This window comes from Chenopodium album, chromosome 17 (assembly GCF_948465745.1).
Source record: "Chenopodium album chromosome 17, dcCheAlbu1.1, whole genome shotgun sequence".
In the NCBI taxonomy this organism is placed as follows: domain Eukaryota; kingdom Viridiplantae; phylum Streptophyta; class Magnoliopsida; order Caryophyllales; family Amaranthaceae; genus Chenopodium; species Chenopodium album.
In genome coordinates this window covers 47,245,719-47,271,602 of record NC_137850.1, presented here as the reverse complement: position 1 = coordinate 47,271,602, position 25,884 = coordinate 47,245,719, and the positions used below count along the sequence as shown (strand labels likewise).

At 35.1% G+C, this 25,884-nt stretch overlaps 2 protein-coding genes and 1 pseudogene across 3 annotated transcripts; 2 read left to right on the top strand and 1 right to left on the bottom strand.

Moving 5' to 3' along the window:
- The first annotated feature begins 2,563 nt into the window (after positions 1-2,563).
- On the top strand, positions 2,564-3,919 carry LOC145589188 (putative disease resistance protein RGA4). Its single transcript, XM_081645735.1, has one exon. The coding sequence runs from the start codon at positions 2,564-2,566 to the stop codon at positions 3,917-3,919; it is 1,356 nt and encodes a 451-aa protein (XP_081501861.1).
- A 7,436-nt stretch (positions 3,920-11,355) lies between these two features.
- On the top strand, positions 11,356-15,710 carry LOC145589958 (putative disease resistance protein RGA4). The gene is made up of 3 exons (XM_081646676.1): positions 11,356-15,010; positions 15,144-15,213; positions 15,359-15,710. The coding sequence occupies exon 1, from the start codon at positions 11,356-11,358 to the stop codon at positions 14,938-14,940; it is 3,585 nt and encodes a 1,194-aa protein (XP_081502802.1). The 3' UTR covers positions 14,941-15,010; positions 15,144-15,213; positions 15,359-15,710.
- A 364-nt stretch (positions 15,711-16,074) lies between these two features.
- On the bottom strand, positions 16,075-21,203 carry LOC145589959 (uncharacterized; annotated as a pseudogene). The gene is made up of 5 exons (XR_014101845.1): positions 20,747-21,203; positions 19,517-19,977; positions 18,878-19,015; positions 17,479-17,727; positions 16,075-16,442 (listed from the first exon to the last, which is right to left on the bottom strand). The product of XR_014101845.1 is annotated as an uncharacterized LOC145589959 (transcript).
- Positions 21,204-25,884: the final 4,681 nt, after the last annotated feature.

Here is a 25,884-nt window from a genome sequence, read left to right as displayed (position 1 = left end):
AAAAATGGGTAGATAATTTAAAGAAAAAAAATAATAAAGTTAACACAAATTCTTGATTAAGGAGAACTTTCATTAAAATTATTGTAAGACGGGTTAAAGTTACTATTTTTCTAATATATTCATTTTAAATTTTACGGTTTTTTCACCATATACCCCTGAGTTTTTTGTTTATTCATCATATATCTCTAAACTTTTTAAAATTAATCATATACCCCTGAGTTTTCACAAAAATACATCATATACCCTTGATGGTTAATGATTGTTAATTTCGTCAGTTATTAGGGTTAACTAGTTTTCGGCTTGGACGATGTCACAGGTCATTGCTTATATTTTATTATATTGTAGTTATTTTTTTAAAAATTCAATATTAATTGTTTAATTAGTCACTTTGATTAGACATATTAGGGAGTAAACTAAAAAATATATGGTGGAAATATTTGATCAATCCCATCAACGATTACAAAATTTCAATATTAAATTGAAGTTGAAATTAAAATAGGAATTTAGGTTTGCTTATTAATTGAATAATAAGTAATAAAACAATAATATAGTATTGAGTAGTTGATACAAAGTTGCGAAATAAGGAGCATTACAGTCAAATTAGAAAGTTACATCGCGTAGTTTAAATCATTCTATTAACTTCTTATGTTTAGTGGTTCAAATTATATTTCAATCATAATTTTGCATTAAATCTTGATATTTAGTGTAGAAGAATAGGTCTTGACATGTCATTGCTCATGTGGCGTCAAATTTATTAGATGAAGGATGACACATGGTAATACCATGTTATCCTATTGATTTTTAATAATATTATAGATTATGACCTGAAATCCTAAATACATTCCCCTATCCCAAAATCACCCACATTCCTTTTTCCTGCCCCCAAAACCACACCAAATTTCCTTTTCTCATCCTCAAAATCAATCATACAGATATGGTTATGGAAATTTGGAGAGGTTTCGGGGGTTGGAGAAAGGAGAGGAGTGGTTTTGAGAATAAGGAGAGAGATCTAAGGTGTTTTCGATGCATAATTAACCAAATTCCACTAATCTTGTTACAACATGTATTCATCAAAAAATATACAAAGCTATTGCTTAAATAAAGTTACTTCCTAAAAAAAAAAAATTAAACCTATCATAAAAATTGTTAAAGTTACATACTTGTTGAAAAGTTAAAGATAATTGACCCTAAACAAAGTAATAGACTGATAGTGTGTTGCGGGCTTGTGAGGGCCATGGAGCTGCGAATCCTGCGATGCCCACCATCCGACCATCACTCGCCACTGTTCTCTTCTCTTCTTCAGGTTTTCCTTTTCCTTTTTCATCTTTTCATTTTCTAATTTCTATAATTTAATGATTCAAATTAGGTTTTTTTAATTTCCTAGAAACTATTATAATTATACTGTATGATGATAATCTTGAGTTGAATATTTCAGACATATCACAAGAAATCTCTTCAAATCTACTGCAGAATTTTGAATATGAGACTGGTTGTTTATATTCAGGACTCAGGAGTAATGGTTTTGATTCGTAATTTTATCCTTTCTGACATGTGGTGAAATTTGCTGATGATTTCCCAATGACATTATTACCATCATTTTGACATTTTGCACTAATTCCCTGTTTTTTAAGTAACACATTAAATTTTATGTGGAAGAATTATTATATTCCCTCCGTTTTTGTAACTGCATCACTTCATAATTATGGTAGCGGGGTTTGTTAATGAATCAGATATTATGTGAAAGAGACGGTAAACACGAGTCGTTTTGTGGGGATAATAGTTAACTCGAGTCATTTTATACGAGTAACTTTTATAATGTCACGTTCCCGTTATAATAACTGAAAACAGCTCTTGGTTGCAGTTATATAGGTTGGGTGTGTTTTTACTTTGGGATCTAGATTATAATATTCATGTATAATTTGTCTTCATATATTGAAGTATATAAAAATTATGAAGACAAATTATAATGTTCAGGTATAATTTGTGTTCATAACGGAAATTTCCAATATGCTTTAGAAAATAAAAATAAAATTTAAAGTTTAAGAATGAAATAGATAAATCAAAGTCTCATTCTTTTGATTGAGTTGTGTAATATTAAATTACTTGTACATAGGTGCTCTACCAAACATTACCATAGTTACTTTTGGATCTAGATTTATTCCAATTAATTAATGTACTTTAGAAAAAATATAAATTAATAATTTATCATTGGAAAAATCCTTACTCAAAGCGTTTTTGTTTTTTCACTTGGATAGTTTTATATGGGGTTATTTGAACTAACATATTCCTTAACTTTAGGATCTAGATACAATGTAAGTACATGTATAACTGTTCCCATCTCTTAAAATATTACTCCTACATGTTCATCATCGAGCCGTGTATTAAGTTACAATTATTACCTGTGTTAATTAATACTACTACATGTTCACAATTATTACTTTTGGCAGCATTCGCTGTTTCAAGTATTTTTTTTTTGCCTTGAACATACAGATTCATCTTATTTCTAAATCTTCCCTTCACTTGCTCATCTATCATCTCACTAATTCTTCACTGAACAACCCCAATGGCTGAGCTCGGAATCTGCATTGCTGAAAAGCTAATTGAAGTTACTGGCTCTGCGATCATCAAAAAGATCTGTGACATGTGGGGCTACGAATCTCAACTTGCAGAACTTAACAAAACTGTCTGTACCATCAAGAATGTGCTCCTTGATGCTGACTCCAAGCGCGAGCTCTCCCACGAAGCACGCGGCTACATTGATGAACTCAAGGCTGCTGTTTATGATGCTGATGATCTGTTCGATGAGTTCTTCACCCTTGCTGAGTTGAAGCTGATAGATGGCAACAAGGATGATAAATTCCTTATAAAGGTACGCCGTTTTTTTTCATCTAAGAAGAAGGGGGTGAGTCAAGCTCATAGAATGTCTCGTAAGGTTAAGGACATTATGGACCTGTTGGATACAATTGTTAGTAACCATCACAAATTTGGATTTAGTGTGGACTATAAACCTATTTGTAGAAGAAGGGAGGAAACTTGTTCCTACGTGGATGCAAGGGATATCATTGGGAGGGAGGATGACAAAAAGGTTGTCATTGATATGCTGTTAGGTCCCAATGATGTTCCTGAAAGTTTCCGCTTTGTGACAATTGTGGGAGTTGGAGGATTGGGTAAAACTGCTCTTGCCCAACTTGTGTGTAACGATAACGAGGTTGAAGCCGTGTTTCCGGATCCCAAGTTAAGGTTGTGGGTTTGTGTCTCCGATCAAGATGGGGAGCAGTTTGATGTCAAAGTCATTCTTTGCAAAATTCTAGAATTAGTTTCTGGTAAAAGGCCTGACGATACCTCCTCAATGGAGTTGGTGCAAAAGCAATTTCAAGAGCAATTAAGAGGAAAAAAGTACTTGCTTGTTCTTGATGACATATGGAATGAAGATCCTGAGAAATGGCGTAGATTGCGCGGGTTCTTAACGCTAGGTCAAGAGGGTAGTCGAATTGTGGTAACAACACGTTCAGAGATCACTGAAAAAATTATCGGGGAAAAGCATGTGCACAAATTGCAAGGTTTGTCTCCGAAGAATTCATGGCTCTTGTTCGAGTCTGTAGCATTCGACAAAGGGGAACAAGAGCACTTAAATCATCCTGATTTGGTTGATATTGGAAAGAAGATTGTTGAAAAATGCTATAACATCCCACTGGCTATAAAGGTGGTAGGAAGCCTTCTATTTGGCCAGTCTATGAACAAATGGCAGACATTTGAGCAAAGTGGATTTGCTGGAATTGAAAATGGTGATAATGAAATTATGTCTATACTAAAGCTTAGTTACCACAACCTTAGACCCTCTTTGAAGAATTGCTTTAGCTATTGTGCGATGTTTCCCAAAGATTATAGACTCAAGAGGAGGGAGTTGATTAGCCTTTAGATAGCACAAGGATACATTGTGTCGCTGGATAGAGATCAAAGCATAGAAGACGCAGCAGAGGAGCATTTCCTGACTTTGGTACGCAGATGTTTCTTTCAAGATGTAGAGAAGGATAAATATGGTGACATTGAGTACGTGAAAATGCATGACTTGATGCATGATGTTGCACAAGAAGTGGGGAAGGAGGAAATTGGTGTAGTGAGTTCTAATACAGGAGATAAAGTTCGTCATGTGTATTTTGCTCGCGGTACTTTTTCACAAAGTTACTCATTTACAAGTAAGATACGTTCGTTGATTTCAAGGGGTAATCGGGTGGATGCAGATATCGATAGTTGGATGTGTCTAAGGGTGTTGTGCTTGCAGTCAATAGTTATAAAAAGAGTTATAAAAAGGTCTGATTCAATTGGTAAGCTACTGCATTTAAGGTATCTTGACCTGTCTCAGAATTATGGTTTAAAGGCACTCTCTGATTCTATTACTAGACTACATAATCTCCAGACTTTAGATTTACATAATTGCATAAATTTGAGGGAATTGCCAAAAGATTTTAGTAAATTGGTAAAACTTAGGTACTTGGATTTAAGTTATTGTCATATGTTGAGTGGTATGCCTTCGGGCATGGATAAATTGACAAGTCTTAGGCATTTTGATTTAAGTAAGTGTTATAATTTAACTAGTATGCCATCAGGCATGGATAAGTTGACTAATCTTAGGGTGCTACCATTCTTTGTGGTGGGTATGGAAAAGAGAGTTTCTACAGAGGAACAAAGTATGGGAGAGCTCAAAGACCTTAAACCCCTGACCAATTTAAAAGGTGGCATAAAGATCAAAATCGGCAAATTTTACATGAATGATGGAGGAGGAGAGTATTTGAAGGGTCTAAAATATCTCACTCAGGTTGTAATCGGTTTTTCTAAAGATGAGGATGAGGATGAAAATGATTGATGTATAGAGTGGGAAGTTGTGATGGAAAAGCTAGAGCCACCTTCAAATATCAAGGAATTCACCTTGTCGGGTTACAAGGGTATGATAATTCCAAGGTGGGGTAGAGCAGAGGATAACTGGGCACTCTCCCTCCCACATCTTGTCAAGATCAGGCTTACTTGTTGTAACTTGGAGCAGATACCATCGTTGAGTAAACTGCCTAATCTGAAATCACTGACACTTCATAATCTACACTTCATAATTTTGAAGCACTACGTGTTGTTTTCCATTGAACCATCTACGCTTGTATGCTTGTGCAGAATATACTACTTATATAGTGTACTGGTAATTAATTGCAGGTCAAAGCTTAAGTAAAATTGTTATTCTTGATGGATGAAGTTGAGATCGAACTTTCAGTTTCATAATTAAAAGGTGTTTTGATTATTTGTATTCTTGATTTTTAGAAGATTTTATTTCTGAGTGGATGGTGTACAATCTTAATATATTTTGGCTTTGTTTGTACTTTGCCTGACGATTGACTTGCTTATGAACCCTCTTATAATTCTATAATGTCCAGGTACTTGTTCATGTGCTTCAGATCCTACTCATGTGGAAGCTGCTAAAAGCATCGCGTCATAGGATGAACTTGATGTGGAGGAGTCAACCAATTCTCAAGTCTCTCTGACTATTACAAACCAACGGCAAGTGGCCATTAAATCTGTGGAAGAAGGTACTATATCGATTCAGATTTACGATGTAGCTATGGATGGTCAGCAAGAAGCTGCAAAGGTCGCTGCTGTGAAGAATCAAGGTCTGTAGTCAACTAGTCACACAAGGTGGCTCTGCAAGATATGGAAGACCATAATGCAAGACTTAGTTTGAAAGAGTGAGCTGCCAAAAGATCTTTCAAGAACGTCTTTGACAGATCATGTAAATGTTACAGTTGACTTAGACTTGAAAGGCAAAGGCAATGCAACATTTTAGTATCGTTTGTGTCTCAAATTTCTCCTTAACAGAGTCGAGTATCACTGAATGAAAAACTCCGAGTTTATAATAGTGAGACTATTCCCTAAATTAACCCCCATTATTCCCTTGATCTTCAAAATACTTGTGTTACATACATTTTGTCACGAATGGTTGTTAGTTTATCACAAGTCATGTATTGTTTGAGATAACAATATTTACACTTTACAATTAACAAAAAGTATTACAGGGGCTGATGATGTCGCTTGCTCAAAACAAAGTATCATTGAGAATTTAAACCTCTAACACATAAAACTAAATCCATCCAATGTAGCAATTTTTCAAGCAGCAGCCTAGGAGGATAAGAAATCAAGAAGGAAAGAGCAATTATTGGAAATTGAAAATAATATCATCCAAAGTCCCAGTATAATAGTGGAATGCTGTAAGAAAAGATAAAGAAAATGGAGGTAATATAGTAATGTGGGTCATATATTACAGAACGATTAAAGGGAGCGTAACTGTTATTTCGAAATGGAGTACTCATATGGAAAGGAAAAACTTTATACACAGCCGTTAGTGAGTTCAGTTCTGCACTTTGGCCGTGCTAATTTACACATCATAAATTTGTGAAACCTAAAAAATGAAGTATGTAAGTTCCAAATTTACACAGATGAAGCTGAATCAATTGAAGTCGTCACCAGGCAAACAAAACACCTGACTGTTTCTGCAATAGATCAATTCTGATGACATGCTATGTAATAGGAACTACTTAAAATTGGAAGAGTGCAATCCTTCACAGAAATGTGATGCAGAGTCTAGGGCCTTCTGAAAGAAAATACCTCTCTAATTCATCTTTGAAGCTGGAACCTTTAGCTTCAGCATGCTCGGCATAAGATGCATAAGCTTTGATAATAGGCACATATATGTCAACCCCTTTTAGATATTCTGCTTGGTTTAAAAAGTGCAGCAAGGAAAATGTGTCGAAATAAGTTAACTTTAAGAATTTATTTTTAAAAAATTATAAAATAGACTCTCACTGAGGTTACAGCATTTACATGTTTTCCTAATATTGCTTTCATCATTGAGCTGTAACTTGTCATGTTATGTTCAAAGGATGGTACACTTTTGATTTCCAAAAGTGTCTCCAACCATGTTGCTGGCACCAATTTTGCAAGATAGATTTGCAGATCATTGTTGTTGTGTGTAAAAAATTAAGTGCGTGCTACTTCTTTTTGCCTAAACAAATAGTATGGTATGGAGTAGTCCGTAATAAATAGCCGTAAGTGTAAGCTTGTTTAATTTATCAGTCTTGTTAACCACTGCTCTTACAATCAAGAATCTGTGAAATGTAAATTTTTGAACACTTTACCTTATTTATTTTAGGTGACAAACCTGTGATTTAAGTAAAAGATGATTTTTTGTCAAAAGGTTAGTCTGTTATTTCACTTCTGCACAAGTCTTTTCTTCTTTATTGTATCTCATTTAGCAATAACAGTGTATTTGTAGCATAATTACACCTGGTCTTTATGTATCTTAAGTTTCTTAACTGAACACGAGATATATAGTAGTGATAAATATTGTCCTTTAGTTCATTTAGCTATTACTATATTTGGTCTTTCACTGATTAAGACTTAGCCGGCGCCATTAGTCCTGATTTTCCTTCTATCGCATGTCTGTTTCTGATAATTTGTAATATGAGTCCTTATTCTAAATACCTTACAAGTTGAAATCTTTGATACTCCCATGATTTGGGTTAAAATCTTCAATTTACAATGTATGCTTGAAATTTGTTCATACTACTTCTCTGCACGAATGAGCATGCTACTTGTAATGTTAATAGACTATTCAATTATGTGCTTCTACTTCATAGTTATATCATTTATGTCTTCCAGAATGTCTATTTCGGCAGTGTCTCAAAAAAGATGACACAAGGAGGTGAGGCTGCTTCTGCTCTCTATCTTTTACTTGGTGTTTAGTTTGTAGTGCTGATAGAGTTTATAGTCATGCGTGCGCAAAAAAAAGATATTTGAGCCTGGAATTCCTATATGTTTGTTAAGCCGACATATTTGGTGCTATATAGGTCAGATTTTAGGCTATATTGTAAAAAAAAGACAGGGTGGGTTTCTTTAAATTTTTTCGTTCATTTAAAAGGCAAGGATGAAGATGGCTAAGCTCTAATCTTGGGGCTAGCTGTTCCGACTTATGACCCTTCCGTTTCAAGTTATGGTTCAGTGTTTTAAACATTAATTAAACTGATTCACGCATGATCTTGTCATACACTCTAAAAATGTTTTTTATTTTTTACATAATTTATTACGGTTATGTCAAATGCTACGTCTTTCATTAAGACTCAATTTTAGTCAAAAACACGAGGCCTTATAAGCCCATTTTATAACCAATGAACAAATTTCTACTATATAAACACTTCATTTCTTTCTTGTTCTATTCATGTGGGATAAAACCACATACATAACATTAATACTTCTTTTAGGAAACGAATTGAATGTGTAGATGTGTAGGCAAGGGAGGAATAGTCCAAGAGAAAAAGAAAACTAGCTACAATAAGTCTTGTACAGAGCAAATTTACGTTAATTTTAATGAAAGATGGTCAATTTGAGGGTAATTTTAACAATTTTTATAGTGATTTTTTAATCCCATTAAAGATAACTTTTACAAGTAATTTGTAATGAGTTTTATTGTATTTCTATGTGTATTGCTAATGGATACATATTATAAAGACTAATATGATTAATCTAATACATTATGAGTATTTTTAAAGGGTAAAAGTTATATTAAAAAATAGTAATTTTAATACTGTAATATATATAAGGGTTTTAAGTACTTTTAGGATAAGTTTAACTTGTCTTATACTTCTTCCGTTTTTTTAGTTACATATATAATTGCGGACTCCTGCGAAATTTTTAGAGTCGAAAGAGATATAGAGAAAGAATTAAGATGACTCATGTGATAAGAGAGAATTTATTAACTAAAAGGAAAAGTGAATATTTAAATTGAAACTTTCATTTTTAAAAATTGCATCTAATAAAAAATCGAGGAAGGATAAGTTCACGAAAGAGTTTGTAAAACTTGCAATAATTGAGATTACACAAGTGGTTGTGTACTCTGTACTGCGGGTGACTAAGTGCCATGAAGCTGTGATGCCTTGTCTAATCGGAGCCCCACTCTACAATCAATCATGCCTCTTTCCGCATTTCACTCGCCATTGTCCTCTTCTTCAGCTTTTTCTTTTCTTTAATCATATTTTGATTCTTTAATATTCAAACTAGCTTAAATCCTATACAATGTACGATTTTACCGTATTTATAATTTAGCAAAAGTTTACAAATTATTCTCTTACTCCCTTTGTATTTTATTACTTGTTTCATTTCTACTTTTTACACTATTTATTTGACTGACTTTAACTAATGTTTGTGATTTATATATAAGAAAAAATATAGTCTTGTGGGTGCTGATTGGAATCGTTTCAATGAATAGATTATTAATTTTTAATTGTTAGAATTTACACGTATTGATAATTAAAGATATTATTGACCAAAGATTTGCATCGGCATACGTGCCCAAGAGAAATGGAGCAAGTAATAAAATACGGAGGGGTATAAAAAGTGTGATAAAGGTCTATATTCTATAAAATTTTCTAAATAATAATCCCTTTGTGTTTATTAAATGAAACGTTTCCCTTATGCACGTATGTCAATACAATACTTTGACTAAAATATTTTTAATTATCAACAAGTAAATATTATAACATTGAATATTAATAAACTATTCATTGAAACGAATTCAATAAGTACCCATAAGACTATATTTATTCTTATGTATAAATCAAAAACATTAGTCAAAGTAGTTGCTTAATCACAAAAGGTCATTTTTTTTTTTTTTTTTTTTTTTTTTTGTCAAAACGTTTCATTTATTTAAACACGGAGAGCGTACGTAAATTTTAGGTTATATTCATATGATATATATAATATGAATATCTTTTTAATAATAAATCTGCTTAATTTTCTATAAGTAGTTGCTAAAAGACTAACTATCATATTGGGAGGAAAAGATTACATTACATCGAAATTATATTTTTCATAGGAAAAAAAAAATATTATAGTGAATTAAATATTTTCTAAGATGATTTGACAAAAAAAAAAAAGTTTTTAAACGGGAAAATTTTAAACCATAAATTGACACGTGTTAATTTTTATTCGCCTTTAGAATATACTCCTTCTGTCCCTTATTTTTTGCCCCATTTGACATTTTACGGTCTCCAAGACGCGTGTTCAAACGTATATATCTTTATTTCTATACGCGTAAAAATTATAAAAATTTGATATTAATAAACTATACAATGAGAGGATTCTAACAAGATCTTATATGAATATATTATCACTTATAAATTAATGAGAATTCATTGTCAAAGTTTTAAAAGTTTGACCCATATTTTTACAATGGGGCAAAAATTAAGGGACGGAAGGAGTAGTTATAGATTAGAGTCATCGAGCATAATATGTTTCCAAAAATTATTTTAATTTTACATTCCACCTATCTTTAAATTATTAATTTTTCTGTTGGAATTTCTCTTTTGTTAATGTAACAAAATTGTTGGATATTTAAAGACGAATAGAGATGATTGTTTTGAGTAGGAATAAAATCACGTTGATCATCAATTTATCACTCCTTCCTTCTTCAAATTAAAAGAGCTAATAAAAGGCTTCACATCACATAAGACATGAGTAGGTTAAATGAGTTTGAGACTGAAAATTATTCGCAAAATAAGAAAAGGGAAATTCTCAATGGTGACCCCCAACTTTTGCTACGCATCAATGGTGACCTCTCTTTTTTTCAATTATACAAAATGACCCTAATTAAGAAATTAGCTACTCCAATACTTATAAGAATTAATTTTAGTACCTAAACTACTACTGGATTGGCTACAAAGCTTTTTAAATCAATTTTGGGTCCAACTTATTTGGATTCATTATTCTATCATTCTATGTCCCAAGAGGCCAAGACTCACAACATGTACCTAGTGACGTACCAGTTTTAGAACTGCATTTTTTTTTAAACGAATTTTCTTTTCATACTACCTTCATTTTTTTTTTTTAATTATTTTTGTTTAACTCAGTTAACGTAGATACTATGTAATTTGAAGACATTATGATAAAAGTGCTACTTCGAATATAAGAAGAAAAAAAGGACAAAGTAAAAGAAATAAAGTTGAATATTCAAACATATGCGAACAACCTTACAATTTACTCCTTTGAATTGATTGTATGATTCAATAATTGCATAAGTTCATTTCATGGAAACCAACAGGAAGCTGCTAATTTCTACTCCATACACTTAGTATTCACATGTCAATTTACACCGTCCAACAATGAAGTGAGCCCCAGCAGTAAACAAGTGGAGCTCATTATATATGTTTGGTAGTGGTGAAGTACATACTTATTCATTCAACACTACTCAATTACTCCTTATTCAATTTACAGCTTCCTTCTAAATCTTCCTATCTCTTCTTTCTCATCTCTTTCAAACCTTCAATGGCCGAACTCGGAATCACCATTGCTGAAAATCTCATCGAAGTTACTGCTTCTGCGGTCATCAAAGAGATTTGTGACATGTGGGGATACAAATCTCAACTTGAAGACCTCAACAAAACTGTCTTAACCATCAAGAATGTGCTCCTTGATGCTGACTCCAAGCGTGAACTCTCCCACGCAACACAAGGCTATATCGAGGACCTCAAGGCTGTTGTTTATGATGCTGATGATCTGTTCGATGAGTTCTTCACCCGTGCTGATGAGCTCAAGCGGCTTGATGGCAACAAGGATGATAAATTCTTTAAAAAGGTACGCCGCTTTTTTTCTGGTAAGAAAAAGGAGGTGAGTCAAGCTCATAGAATGTCTCGTCAGGTTAAGGACATTAAGGAACAGTTGGATACTATTGTTAGTAACCATCACAAATTTGGGCTTAGTGTTGACTATAAGCCTATTTGTAGAAGGAGGGAGGAAACTTGTTCCTACGTGAATGCACATAAAATTATTGGGAGGGAGAAAGATAAACAGACTGTCATTGATATGTTGTTGGGTCCCAATGATGTTCATGAAAGTTTCCGCTTTGTGACTATTGTGGGAGTGGGAGGTTTGGGTAAAACTGCTCTTGCCCAACTTGTGTGTGGTGATGAAAGGGTTCAAGCAGAGTTTATGGATTCCAAGTTAAGGTTGTGGGTTTGTGTATCTGATCAAGATGGAGTGTCATTTGATGTCAAGGTCATTCTTTGTAAGATTCTAGAGTTAGTTTCTGGTAAAAGGCCTGATGATACCTCCTCAATGGAATTGGTGCAAAAGCAATTTCAAGAGCAATTAAGAGGAAAGAAGTACCTGCTTGTTCTTGATGATGTATGGAATGAAGATTGTGAGGAATGGCATAAACTATGCGAGTACTTAATGGTGGGTCAAGGGGGTAGTCGGATTGTGGTAACCACACGTTCGAAGAGAATTGCAGAGATTATTGGAAAAAAACATATGTACACGCTGCAAGGTTTATCTGAAGAGAATTCGTGGCTCTTGTTTGAGTCTGTAGCGTTCGACAAAGGGGAACAAGAGCATTTAAATCATCCTGATTTGGTTGATATTGGGAAGAAGATTGTTGAAAAATGCTATAACGTCCCACTTCCTATAAAGGTGGTAGGAAGCCTTCTATTTGGTCAGCCTATGACTAAATGGCAGATATTTGAGCAAAGTGGATTTGCTGGAATTGGAAACGGTGATAATAAAATTATGTCTATATTAAAGCTTAGTTACCACAACCTTAGTCCCTCTTTGAAGAATTGTTTTAGCTATTGTGCACTTTTTCCCAAAGATTTTCGACTCAAGAGGAAGGACTTGATTAACCTTTGGATGGCACAAGGATACATTGTATCGCTCGACAGAGATCAAAGCATAGAAGATGCGGCAGAGGAGCATTTCCTGATTTTGGTACGTAGATGTTTCTTTCAAGATGTAGAGAAGGATAAATATGGTGACATTGAGTACGTGAAAATGCATGACTTGATGCATGATGTTGCTCAAGAAGTGGGGAAGGAGGAAATTGGTGTAGTGAGTTCTAATACAACCAAATTGGGAGATAAAGTTCGTCATGTGTATTTTGCTCGTGGTGCTTTTTCACAAAGTTACTCATTTAAGAGTAAAATACGTTCGTTGATTTCAAGCGGTGGCCTGGTGTTAGGTGATCCGGTGGATGCACAAATTGATAGTTGGATTGGTCTAAGGGTGTTGCGCTTGCAACGAATAGGTATAAAAAGGTTGGATTCAATTGGTAAGCTACTGCATTTAAGGTATCTTGACCTGTCTCAGGATTATGGTTTAAATGCACTCCATAATTCTATGACTAGACTATGTATTTTAGATTTATATGATTGCGTACAATTGGGGGAGTTGCCAAAAGATTTTAGCAAATTGGTAAATCTTAGGTACTTGGATTTAAGTGGTTGTCGTAGCTTGATTAGTATGCCTTCGGGCATGGATAAATTGACTAGTCTTAGGCACTTGGATTTAAGTGGTTGTCGTAGCTTGATTAGTATGCCTTCGGGCATGGATAAATTGACTAGTCTTAGGCACTTAGATTTAAGTGGGTGTCACAAGTTAACTAGTATGCCTATAGGCATGGATATGTTGACAAGTCTTAGGCACTTTGATTTAAGTTGGTGTCACAAGTTAACTAGTATGCCTATAGGCATGGATATGTTGACAAGTCTGAGGCACTTTGATTTAAGTGGGTGTGATAAGTTAACTAGTATGCCATCAGGCATAGGTAAGTTGACTAATCTTCGGGTGCTACCATTGTTTGTGGTGGGTATGGAAAGGAGAGTTTCTACAGAGGAGCGATGTATGGGAGACCTGAAAGACCTAAAACCCCTGACCAACTTAATAGGTGGCATAGAAATCAAAATCGGCAAAAACTACATGAATGATGATGGAGGAGGAGGGTATTTGAAGGGTATGAAACATCTCACTCAGGTTAAAATAACATTTGGTTACGAGTTTAAAATATCATTTGATATAGATGAGGATGAAAATGATGGATGTATAGAGTGGGAAGTTGTGATGGAAAAGCTAGAGCCACCTTCAAATATCAAGGAATTCACCTTGTCGTATTACAAGGGTATGATAATTCCAAGGTGGGGTAGAGCAGAGGATAACTGGGCACTCTCCCTCCCACATCTTGTCCAGATCCAGCTTATTTGTTGTAACTTGGAGCAGATACCATCGTTGAGTAAACTGCCTAATCTGAAATCACTGACACTTCATAATCTACAAAAGTTGGAATATATGGAGAATACAAGCAGCAACAATGCCAATGACGGAGAAGATTTTATGGCATTCTTCCCCTCCCTTGAATCACTCTACATTAACTTTCTCGGTAGTTTGAAAGGATGGTGGAGGGAGGAGGAGTTGGTTGAGGATGATGATGATGACCGTATCTTGAGGAGTAGCTTCACATTTCCTCGTCTTTCCTTCCTGCAAATCATGAAGTGCCGTAAGTTAACTTCGTTTCCAACCTGTGGAAGCCTCGAAGATTTGGGCTTGGATGAGGTTGACTGTTTTGGAAAATCACAAGGTGACGTCAAATTTAGGGAAGTGCGTACAGATGACGTGGGTCTTCTCAACTTAATAAACTCTCCAGTCAATAAACTCCTCATATTCAGCAATGATAAGAAGAGTTTATCAGAATATGGGGATGTATTTCGGAAATACAAATACACTTCTTCCCTACGAAGCCTTGAAATTAGGGATTCCTATCGTTTGAGGAGATTTGGAAAAGCGGGGTTCGAGCATCTCACTGCCTTGGAGGATTTAAATTTGGAGAACAATTGTCAACTTAGCTTCTCTGAAGACGAGGTCAATGATGACGGCATGCCTTGGAAATCCCTCCATCACTGTCTCCGTTCCCTGACTATTAAACATTGCATGGCCATTAAATCACTTCCTGAATCAATGCGGAACCTCACCTCCCTTCAGAGCCTTAAGATAGTTGGATGTCCAGAACTAGAAGAAAGATGCAAAGAACCAGATGGGGAGGACTGGCCCAAGATTCAACACATCCCCCATATATCATTATGTTAAGCAATTATCAACCAAGAATGACTCTTTCAATTTTGTATATAGCTTGATCATCGGGGTCCTCAACCTTCAGGTTAGAATTTTGAGTCACTTTTCTGTTTAGTTTTGAAGTACAATGCGTTGTTTTCCATTGAACCATCTACGCTTGTATGCTTGTGCAGAATATACTACTCGTACTTATATAGTGTACTGGTAATTAATTGCAGGTAAAAGCTTAAGTAAAACTTTTCTTGAAGCATGAAGTTGATATCAAACTTTCATTATCATAATTAAAAGGTATTTTCATCATTTATATTCTTGATTTGTAGAAAATTGAAGATTTTATTTTCTGAGTGGATGGTGTATAATCTTTTATTTTCGCATGTTTGTACTTTGCCTGATTTACTGCCTATGAACCCTCTTATAATTCTATAATGTCCAGGTACTTGTTAATGTGCTTCAGATTGTACTCATGTGGAAGCTGCTAAGAGCGTCGCTTCATTGGATGAACATGATGTGGAGGAGTTAACCAATTCTCAAGTCTCTCTGACTATTTGGAACCAACAGCAAGCGCCCATTTTATCTGTGGAATGTTGATTCAGATTTACGATGTAGCTATGGACGGTCTGCAGGAAGCTGCTGTGAGATTTGATGTGGACGACTGCAAGACTTGGTTTGACAGAGTGAATTGCAAAAACATCTTTCAAGAACGTATTTGACTTAGGATCATGTATCTCAATTTTCTCCTTACCAGAGTAGAGTATCACTGAATGAAAAACTCCGAGTTTATATAATAGTGAGATTATTTCCTAAAATACTTGTGTTACAATGTTACATACATTTTGTCACGGAAGGTTTGGTCATTAGTTCATCACAAATCTTGTATTGTTTTGAGTTAACAATGTTCTCACTTTCAAGAATAGAGATTTTAGTCCTCGAACAACCATTCTAACAAAAAGTGCTGTCGCTTGCTCAGAACAAAGTATCATGAGAATTTAAACCTCTTACACATAAAACTAAATTCACCCGATGTAGCCATTTTTCAAGCAGCAGCCTAGGAGGATAAGAAGGAAAGAGCAATTATTGGAAACTGAAAATTATAACATCCAAAGTCCCAGTATAGTGGAATGCAGTAAGAAACGATAAAGAAAACGGGGGTAATAAAATAATATGGGTCATATATTACAGAACGGCTAAAGGGAGTGTAATTGTTATTTTGAAATGGAGTATACCAGTCATATGCCAAGGAGAAAACTTTATACACAGCTGTCAGTGAGTGTAGTTCTTGCAACAGATCAATTCTGACATGCTATGTAATAGGAAGTACGAGTACTTGAAATTGGAAGAGTGCAATCCTCCACAGAATTGTGATACAGAGTCTTGGGTCTTCTGAAAGAAAATACCTCTCATAATTCATCTTTGAAGCTGGAACCTTTAGCTTCAGCATGCTCGGCATAAGATGCATAAGCTTTGATAATAGACACATATATGTCGACTCCTTTTAGATATTCTGCTTGATTTAAAAACTGCAACAGGGAAAATGTGTCAGAAATATCGAGTATTCCAACTGCTTGTAAAGGAGACCATAAGATATACTCCGTAGAAGTTAGTACAATTCGTGACTGCTAAAAGCAACTGATAAACCAGCCTTGGATTCCAAAACAGAACCCAACAGATTGAAAGAAAGGCAAGCATTGGTGGAATGGTGGGTCTTTATGCTAGCAACCTAGCACATTGAGAAAGTTCAAAATGTTAAAACTTTAACTGCTTTTCTAGTGTCTGATAACTGGGTGCACCAGAAATGTCATCTTACATTTTACTATAGGGTGTAACTCCTTATTCCTAAACTAGTGGATACGCTAGAACCAATGTCTGTATACTCCTCTTGTAGGATATGATTTCCCATAATTGTGTGTGAGAGAGAGTAAAAATCAATTTTGGAGTGTAAAAATCAACTCCCTCTTGTATTTGTATTGTATCTAAGTGAATCCTATAAACCCACCCACTGGCTCACTGCTCACACGACCTTCAAAAAGAAGAGATAATAAATATATTCCATCAATGAGAACACTAGAATTACAAGTTGGTAAGATTAATTCCATCCACTACCACAGCCAGGGTTCAGATATAGTGACCATTTTCCTTCCAGATTGAGTTATGTAGAGTAGCGTGGTGGCAGTTGGGTCTAATTCTTTTGAGTATAGAAGCCCCTCCAGCATTAACCCCGTACATACAGATTATGAGATGGAGACAGTTTGTCATCCCTTCCCACTCAAATACATACAGATGTCAAACAGACCGCGCCCATAATAAGATTATAAGAGAATCAAAAGAGGGGAAGCCAGATCTTTAATCTTTCAGGTTTTAAGACCAAGGATGACTAGTTCATAACAACAATAAAATTGGGTTCTCAATATGATTATATGATCATGGGATTGAGTCCAGGCATGGATTTCTTATCAACAGTCTCAGAAACTGAATTTACGTACAACTACACAAAAGTAGATTAGGTCCATGCAATACAAGGAAGAGAATAAGAATCAAGGCAAGAATATTCTGTACCTCATTGTGGTCATGTAGTAGAATTGGAGTATTTGCCATAGGAGAGAAACCTATAGCAGGTAGACCTTGTCGCCTAAAGTAACGACAATCTGTAGAAGCAGGGAAAATTTCTGGCTTTTCAAGTTCTCCACCAGCACTGCGAACAGCCTCTTCTAAAAGGGCCCACCAGGGGTTCGAATTGTCAGAAGCAGTGACAGCTGGGTTACCGAAGTTGTCAAGCACAGATTGCTTCTGCTTAAACTGCCCATACTACACATATATTAGTCAACTGGCATAATGAAGATAACAGATAATTACACTATTTCACCTTCTATATCCTTGGCCTTGTTTGGTAAAGAGAAAATGATAATAGACATCATCAGTAATATAAACACAGATTGCAGCACATGACATTACTTTATTCAGCTAGCAGATAACAGCAGTAGATTCTGTAGAAAATGTTCTGCAAGTAGCCATATAATTAACAAGTACTACTACATAAAAATTTTAGCATGTAAAATACCATACAAGGAAATAAACATACATAATTGTAGGCTGAGCATGACATAATTTTTTGAGGAAGAAGCAAGTCAAACTTTTGAGTACCTTTCCATCAGAAAATATATTGTAATTTTTTACAAACATTAGGCAAATTTGTCTCTGCACTTTGAAATCACAGTCTAAGCCATAGAAATGCTGATAGGAACAGCATTTTGGAAATTATTATTAAGTTTGGTACAGTCAATTAACAACAGCATATTCATTAGTCAGATTCACTGTAGTGATTCAAATCTACTTCAATTGTCGAATCTACGCTTAGCCAGACAACCCTAACACAACTGTAGCATCTACACTTTCTACAGTATAAGTTGGACAACTTAGGAAATCTAATTCAGTCATTTGATTGACTCTCAATGGATTCTAAATCTGGAATTGTTGAGAAGTGGGACTTTTTCCATTTGTATGTCCTTAATACACTACATTCAGGGGAGTTTGAAATGTAGGAAGAATAATCTAGAGGACAAATATTGAATTTTGATCTCTTCCCATGCTATGATTGTTGAGTGTAAGCAGTCTAAGAACCAAAAGGATGGATAAACTAGAACAAGCATTGGCAATCATCAAAGAAAATCCCATTTTTCCTCCAACTTCCTTAGATAAAGACTGCGTAGAGGAAGAATCTAGAGTCGCCATCCCCGCAGGCATTTATTAATCATAGCTCATGACTCATGGCTATCTATGTGACTAGTTATCAAAATGTTAGGAAGATTAATGAGATTTTGTCAAACTAATAAACATGAAATACACACATCACATATAATTCTTCAATAAATTGGGAGGGGAAGGGGCACTAGGTTGGGAATATTAAATGATTATCACGTAAACTGATAGAAGAGTCCTTCAGACAAGAAATTTTAACCTCAAATGTCATGTTCCGTGAAGCAGGAGCCCACTCCTCAGCGATACGCCTTAAAAGGGCTTCTTGATCAGCTGTTGGTGGAACCCGAATATCAAAACCTGCTTCAGCTTCAGAAGGTTGCAAGTTCATGACAAAACCCTGAAAGAAAGAAAATCTCCATGTTAGAACTTAAACTAAGGCATAAGACATCTCATCACTCATCCTACTATCAAGTACTATATTGATAATTAACCATTATCTGTCCCATCTCCCTGACCTTCACCAGAAACCAGGCCCTGGAACAGGCATGCTTCAACGAGCAAATTGATAACTGGGATGAAAAGGCAACCTTTGCTGTGTACAATTGGTACATAACTGAAAGTCTCACTACGAGCTAACAGGCATGATTCCAGCACTGTGGAGAAAGTCACCTATTTGTTTTCAAACAGATTATGTAACTTTATGTCTACTTTTAAGATTTTCCTAGATTGGCACTAATTGTTTCCTTTGCTCAATCCAAAGCTTTAAGAAATAAAGAAAAAAGAAAGAAGATAAGAGGACAACAGGACTCGAGAGCAGAACTAAATATTCAACATGGAAGCTGCTTCTACTACTGACTACAGTACATAAAGCCTGGAGAAAATCAGGGCAGAGACTTACAGTTGGAGTTCGAGTGCCAGCTTTCAGAAACGCCATATTCACCGAAACCACTTCTCCTTCAGCTTTCAAGCCAGCCTTTACCATATCAAATTGTGACGCTCGATATCTCCTTGACTCCTTATGATCTCAATACTCTTTAACAAATTCTCCATTGCTGTATTATCATACAACTTAGCGCCATGTCCAGGAGCTCCTGTAGCCTTGATCACTGTCCACATCGGTGATCTCTCTGCATAAAATGCCCGGTACTTTTCTCCTGGTGATGCAAGTCCCTCATCTAGAACAAAGGCCACATTCATTTTTTTAAACAAATCAGACTCGGCCAACTTTTCCACCCCATCATGCCCTCCAATCTCTTCATCCGGCACAAAGGTCAAATAAATGGTACGAGTGGGCTCAAACCCAGAATCCTTCAGCTTCCGAATAGCTTCCAAATACTGTAAACCCACACATTTCATATCCTACACAGCCAACAAAAGTCCCACACAAGATAATCAGCCATCTACAGAGTATACAATAACAATACATATGCACCTTTATAAGCTCCCATCCTTAACAAGTTTAAGGAGTGACATGTACACAGCTTTACCCTATGATTATAAAGACTTAAAGAGGCGGTATTCAATAGACCAATACAGATATACAGATATGCAGCAGGTTATTGTTACCTTACAACAAATTCTACATGCAGTATAACCATCATAAATCAAAGGACAAAAATTTTGACTTCACAACTATTAGGCTTGCAAGTATTTCATCACAATTCATAGCCATAAAAGAATGACTAAAAAACAAGATACATCATCTTGGACTTGGCAAAGTTCAACTCTATTACAATAAAACAGGTTTTCATTGCAAAATACAGTATTTTCTCTACTACCCACCTCTTCCTTTTTCAAATACACAATCCCTTCTTCATGTTCAACTCCACCGCCCTCAATTTAAAGCCGTTATACTTCTTCCAGCCAGAATTAATAATCACGTCGATAGTATAATTTGAACTAGTAATGCAACAACTAAATCCGGACAAAGGTAGTATTAAAATCATGCAGCAAGGAAAACATAGAGTCAAAATTGATAAAACCATAATCACTACGTGAGTATAGAGTATGAATTATACAAAGTTCATCTCCACAAAATACCCAATAACAGTACTACTTCGTACTAGTACATAGTTTTTCTTCATTTGCAATAAAAATAATTTTCTAAAAATTAGATTGAAATAATTACCTGAGAACCTCTGGCATAAATATTGCCCTGAGGATCGATATGAGCACCAAAAGGGTCATAAGTCCATTTCTGGGATTCAACCGGAACAACATCGGTGTGAGAATTAAGGATAACTGAGGGCAAATTAGGGTTTTTTCCAGACCATTTGAGCAAAATTAAGGGTTTATTTTTGACAAATTCAATAGTCTGAGATTCAAGGGATAAAGAATTAGCTTGAGATAGAATAAAATCAGCAGCTTCATAGTAATTGGGGTTTGGTTGAGCAGTGTTAATTCGAAGGTATTCTTGGAATCTGGAAATGATTGATGAAGATGGGTTTTGGGTTGCTGTGATTGAGATGAAGAGAAGAGAGAGAAAATAGAGAATTGATAAGAGGAAGAAGATGGGTTTTGTTCTTGATTCCATTTTTATGGAGTTTTGAGTGAACTTTGCTTAAGTTTCAGATAGCGGCAGGGGATATAAGTCAACAATAACTATGGCTACGCAATAAAGGGCGGGGGTGAGAATCGATGTCAAAATTTCCTGGAATCGGGAAGGAAGATCTAACCACAAGGGTGGGGGTGACCAAAACTATAGTTGCACACTTGCACAACCTCTATGTTTTAATGTCTCTTTTTTTTTTTTTTTTTTTTTAAGATACGGGATAGCTCGGACATTTTTATTAAACTAGATTAATTTCCACCAAAGTAAAATTATTTTTAGGGACAATACCAATACAAAACATACACTGAGTTACTACCTCGCAGTCTCGCACCTTGTCACGAAGTGAGCTATGGTATTACAAGCCCGTTTACCATGATTAATAAGAGAATTTTTTTTTTTTTTTTTTTTTTTTGAACAAATTAATAGAGAGATTAACAAAATACAAACTATTTAACTTCACATCATCATAGACAATAAAAATGAATGTCCTGTGAAATTATTTTAAGCAAGGACAGATCTAGAAATTTAATATGGACCGGACCAGATTTTTAAAGCATATTCATAAGTTCAATTTTAGATTGCTACAACAAAGAATTAGGATTATAAGAATAAAGATACATTGAGCAATCTACAGGTTTCGATCTCTAATCCCAATAATTAAATGGACAATTGTGCTACCAACTCAACCAAATAATCTTCAATGTATTTGGGTGCAGCTTAAATGTATTATACTTATTTTTGGATCATGCATGGGGCGGGCCATGGCCTGGGTTGGCCATCCCCTGGATCCGTCTTTGATTTTAAGGGACAATATCAATACAAACATACACTGAGTTACTACCTCGCACCTTGTCACGAAGTGAGATATGGTATTACAAGGTCGTTTAACATGATTAATAGAAAGATTAACAAAAGACAAACTATTTAAATTCACATCATCATAGACAATAAAAATGGGAGAAAAACCGTTGTTGTATGTTGCTCTTGATTGCAGTCACCATAGTCGATGCATCACTCTCCCATGCCACATTTTGGTACCCAATTTCTTTGCAACCTGTAATCCATGCCTCACTGCAAGAGCCTCAGCATGCTCATGAGAAATTGCCCACGTCCTCTTTGCTGCACACACCAAAATCTACCCATCTGAGTCTCTTAGCACAACTCCAAGACTCATTGTCCCTTCTTTTCCTTTGATTTGAGTTGGTTATGCTTTCGGGTTTTGGCTACCCGCGCGAGGTTATAATTACTCACTTTTATACTCTTTTATTGGTATATCCTCTTATATTGCTCTATACAAACACTTCATATTTTCAAGTGTTTTCAAGTGTTATAGACTTCGGTGTGTGTAAGTGGGAAAATGTTTGGATGTTTTTCTGACATGAAATAATAGGGAGAGATAAGTGGGGACAACATATCAAAAGTCGTATAGGCAAACTAATACGGATAAATCAAATTAAAGGAAAATCACGGTAGGAGTATTTCATACCCTTTATAATCCTTCTTTGACATGTATACTAACAACAAATGTAACTAGCTTTAAGAAACAAGATGAGGTTTTGAACATTGGAAGTTAGTAACACATTTTTTTTGTTAAAGCCATATATAAATAATCACTTGTAAAATAAATTCAATTAAAATAAAGCCATATATAAATAACCACTTGTAAAATAAATTCAAATAAAACAAATCACTTGCTTCTTCCTTAAACGTTCGTGATCCTTGCGAGGGATCACTCACTTCTTACAAAGCGGTAGCTGCACGACACAGATTTTGTTTAAAACAGATTTATCCACCGAACTGCAGAGCAGCAGGTCCCCTAGTAGCTACGTTCGTGAGTCCACCCCGGTCTCACTCGCTCCAGTAACTACAGCACTGATCGATTTCCGATGTTCGATTCTCCAGTTTTGGAAAACTCATAAGTGGTCAATGAACCATTTCGAGGCTGCATTCAAAACAACAGGTCATAGACTTCTAAGTTTGAATGGTTCGCTCGGAATGACAAGACGACATTGATTGCTTTCGGACTGGGTAACAGACTCAGGAGAGCCTGCGGGCTTGGGGTAGGTGCGACCTACCTGTGTGTTGTTGCTCTACCGAAAGCGGGAGGAAGAACCTCCCTTGCTATACCTGATCGACGATGGCTCCATACTCCCATATTCAATATCTGTCTCTCGGCGACTTTCTACGAAGTAGTCCAAAATCCAGGCAGGTATTGAACTAGACTAGCTTTCTGCATTGTCTCTTCCTTCGGTCGAGCCATTTCAGAAATCCAGTCTAGCAGGAGGAGGTGAATCAGAGAGAAAGGGTAGCCCTCGCTCTGCGGGAAGGAAAGGGGTTAAGGAGAACAAGTAGTTATTTATATATGGCTTTAACAAGACTTGTGCTATATATTTAGGACTACTTACAATGCATGCATATACAAACTTGAAACTTGTGTGCGTGTGTGATTCACATACTTAGGATGTGTTCTATACACATTCATCTTATATTCATCATCGTATTCGTGGTATATATCATATTATTTGGGAATAGTTGGGATGAAATGTCCTTTCATAGGAGATGATTGCTTGTAAACTCTAACTAATGATGAAGCGAAAAACCATCTCTATAATGTAAATTTAGCAGATTCAGATTTGATTGACATTTCATGTGATATAACGAAGTTTTAAATAATTTGATCTCCCTAATTACTTTCCATATTAAGTGAATACAATAATATCCTAAAATAATTCTTAAACACTTGCTCATACGACAACTAATACCATCACCAATACGAGTAGTATAAATTCCACGAAGTTCTTCATAGACTCCCAAAAAAAAAAAAAAAGAAAAAAAAAACAAAATTTCTGTTTTTTTAACTTTCTTTTGTTTTTTTTGAAAGGCAAACTATTTTAATCCGATAATCCCCTAAAATATTTCCGTAAAAAAAAAAAAAAAACACTTGGTGAGCAAGTAATTTCCTTAATTTTTTTAATGAAAAAATCATGATCATAATCCTTCCTTAAACCTCTCTCTTCCTCCAAAACCCCCAAACTTTCAAAATTCTCAATTTCTCAACAAATTTTAAACACCCCCTCAGAAAAACCCGATTTAAAAATTCCAACTTTCAATCATAAATTGATAAATACACCAAAAACAAAACAAACCCATAAAATTAACCAATCTTAAATTCAAAAAATAAAATTATCAATTCCCTCAAAATTTTTTGCAAACTGCTATATATACCACCGCCATAAAGACAACAACTTAGAGAGAGAAAAAACAAAAAAATGGAGGCATGTATGATTGAGTGTACAAGGAAGTTAGCAATTTGGTACACCAGAACATTCAAGCCCATTTTGACCCACGAAGAATTAGAGCCCATAATGGCGACATTGGGCTTTACAGCCCAACCGGAAACACCAGCCGTAAACGGTGTCGCTTGGAAGGAGTATTTGTACGCCGCTAGTGGTTATCGGAGTTTATCGCCAGATTCTCCGGTACCGTTACCGAAGCCGAAACTTCCGTGTCAATTAATTAACGGTCGTCGTAGAATCGACGGTTTACATATTTACACGTATCGTGCTTTCATTGACGCCGTCAATTTTTATCTTGAGATGGAATTTATCTCCGATGTTTTTCATGTCGGGTTGTTTTTCTCTCTCTTTTCCTCTGTTTTTGGTACACGTTTTTTAATTTTTGTTGTTAATTAAAGTTGATTATTTTGGTTAATTGAGGGAGAAAAATAAGGGGCTTTTTTAAATGGATTCGAATTTGATTATTCGAAGGAATAACAATTTGGAATACATGAGGGTGGATTGTTCTGGCCCTTCTGGGGCTAAGAATTTTGACTTGGTTGCGAAGAAACATGGAAGTTTGAGTCTTTTCAACATTGTTATTTTGTGGGTCCACATATACCTTGTTTAGTTAATACTTCGTCCGTCCTTATTAATTGTCTTATTTGACTTTTTACGGAGTGTAGTCTTTAAAAAAATTTACTCGTATTTCGAACACAAATTACGGAGTATACAAGTAAAATGCAATATTTTTAATACTCGGTAATTGGTTGTGAAATTTTACTCACAAAATTATTGGAGCAAAAAATGGGAACAGAGGTAGTAATCATGAGTTGGATTTCACAATCATTAGCTAATTACAGAATATTAAAAAAAGAGAGTGAAGGATAAGTGCTTATAGCTTCCCTCAGTATTAGAAAAAATAATTTACAACCCCTGACCAAGTAACTGTGTGGCAAATTTGTGTGGTGTTTTTGATAATTTTGGAATATTAAGGAATTATGGTAAAAAAATTTAAGTCAATACAAGTTTTTTTTTTTTTTTTGTTTTTATTAGAGAGTGATATGAAAATATTAGTGTCACTTAAGTTTTCACCCAAAATATACTTGGTTAACAGAAAAAAGATTATTGAAGTTCCGTGATTTACCTAACCATAATAGAATCACCAAGCTCTCAATCACAATATTTACTTCACAACAAGTTCAATTTTCACGAGTTTATGACTTTTGATTAGATAAAATTTCTAATATGTACTGTTGACGTATAATTCCCATGTTATGTCAAAGAAATATCAATCTAGTGCACAAACTTTTTGGTTATGACTATGCATGTAAATATATATTCCGTAATTTGTACATTCATACATTGTAATTTTGTAAGTAGCTTTTTGTGAATGTAGAAAAATGTAGCAAATCTTTTTTTTTTCTTCATTTGAACTAC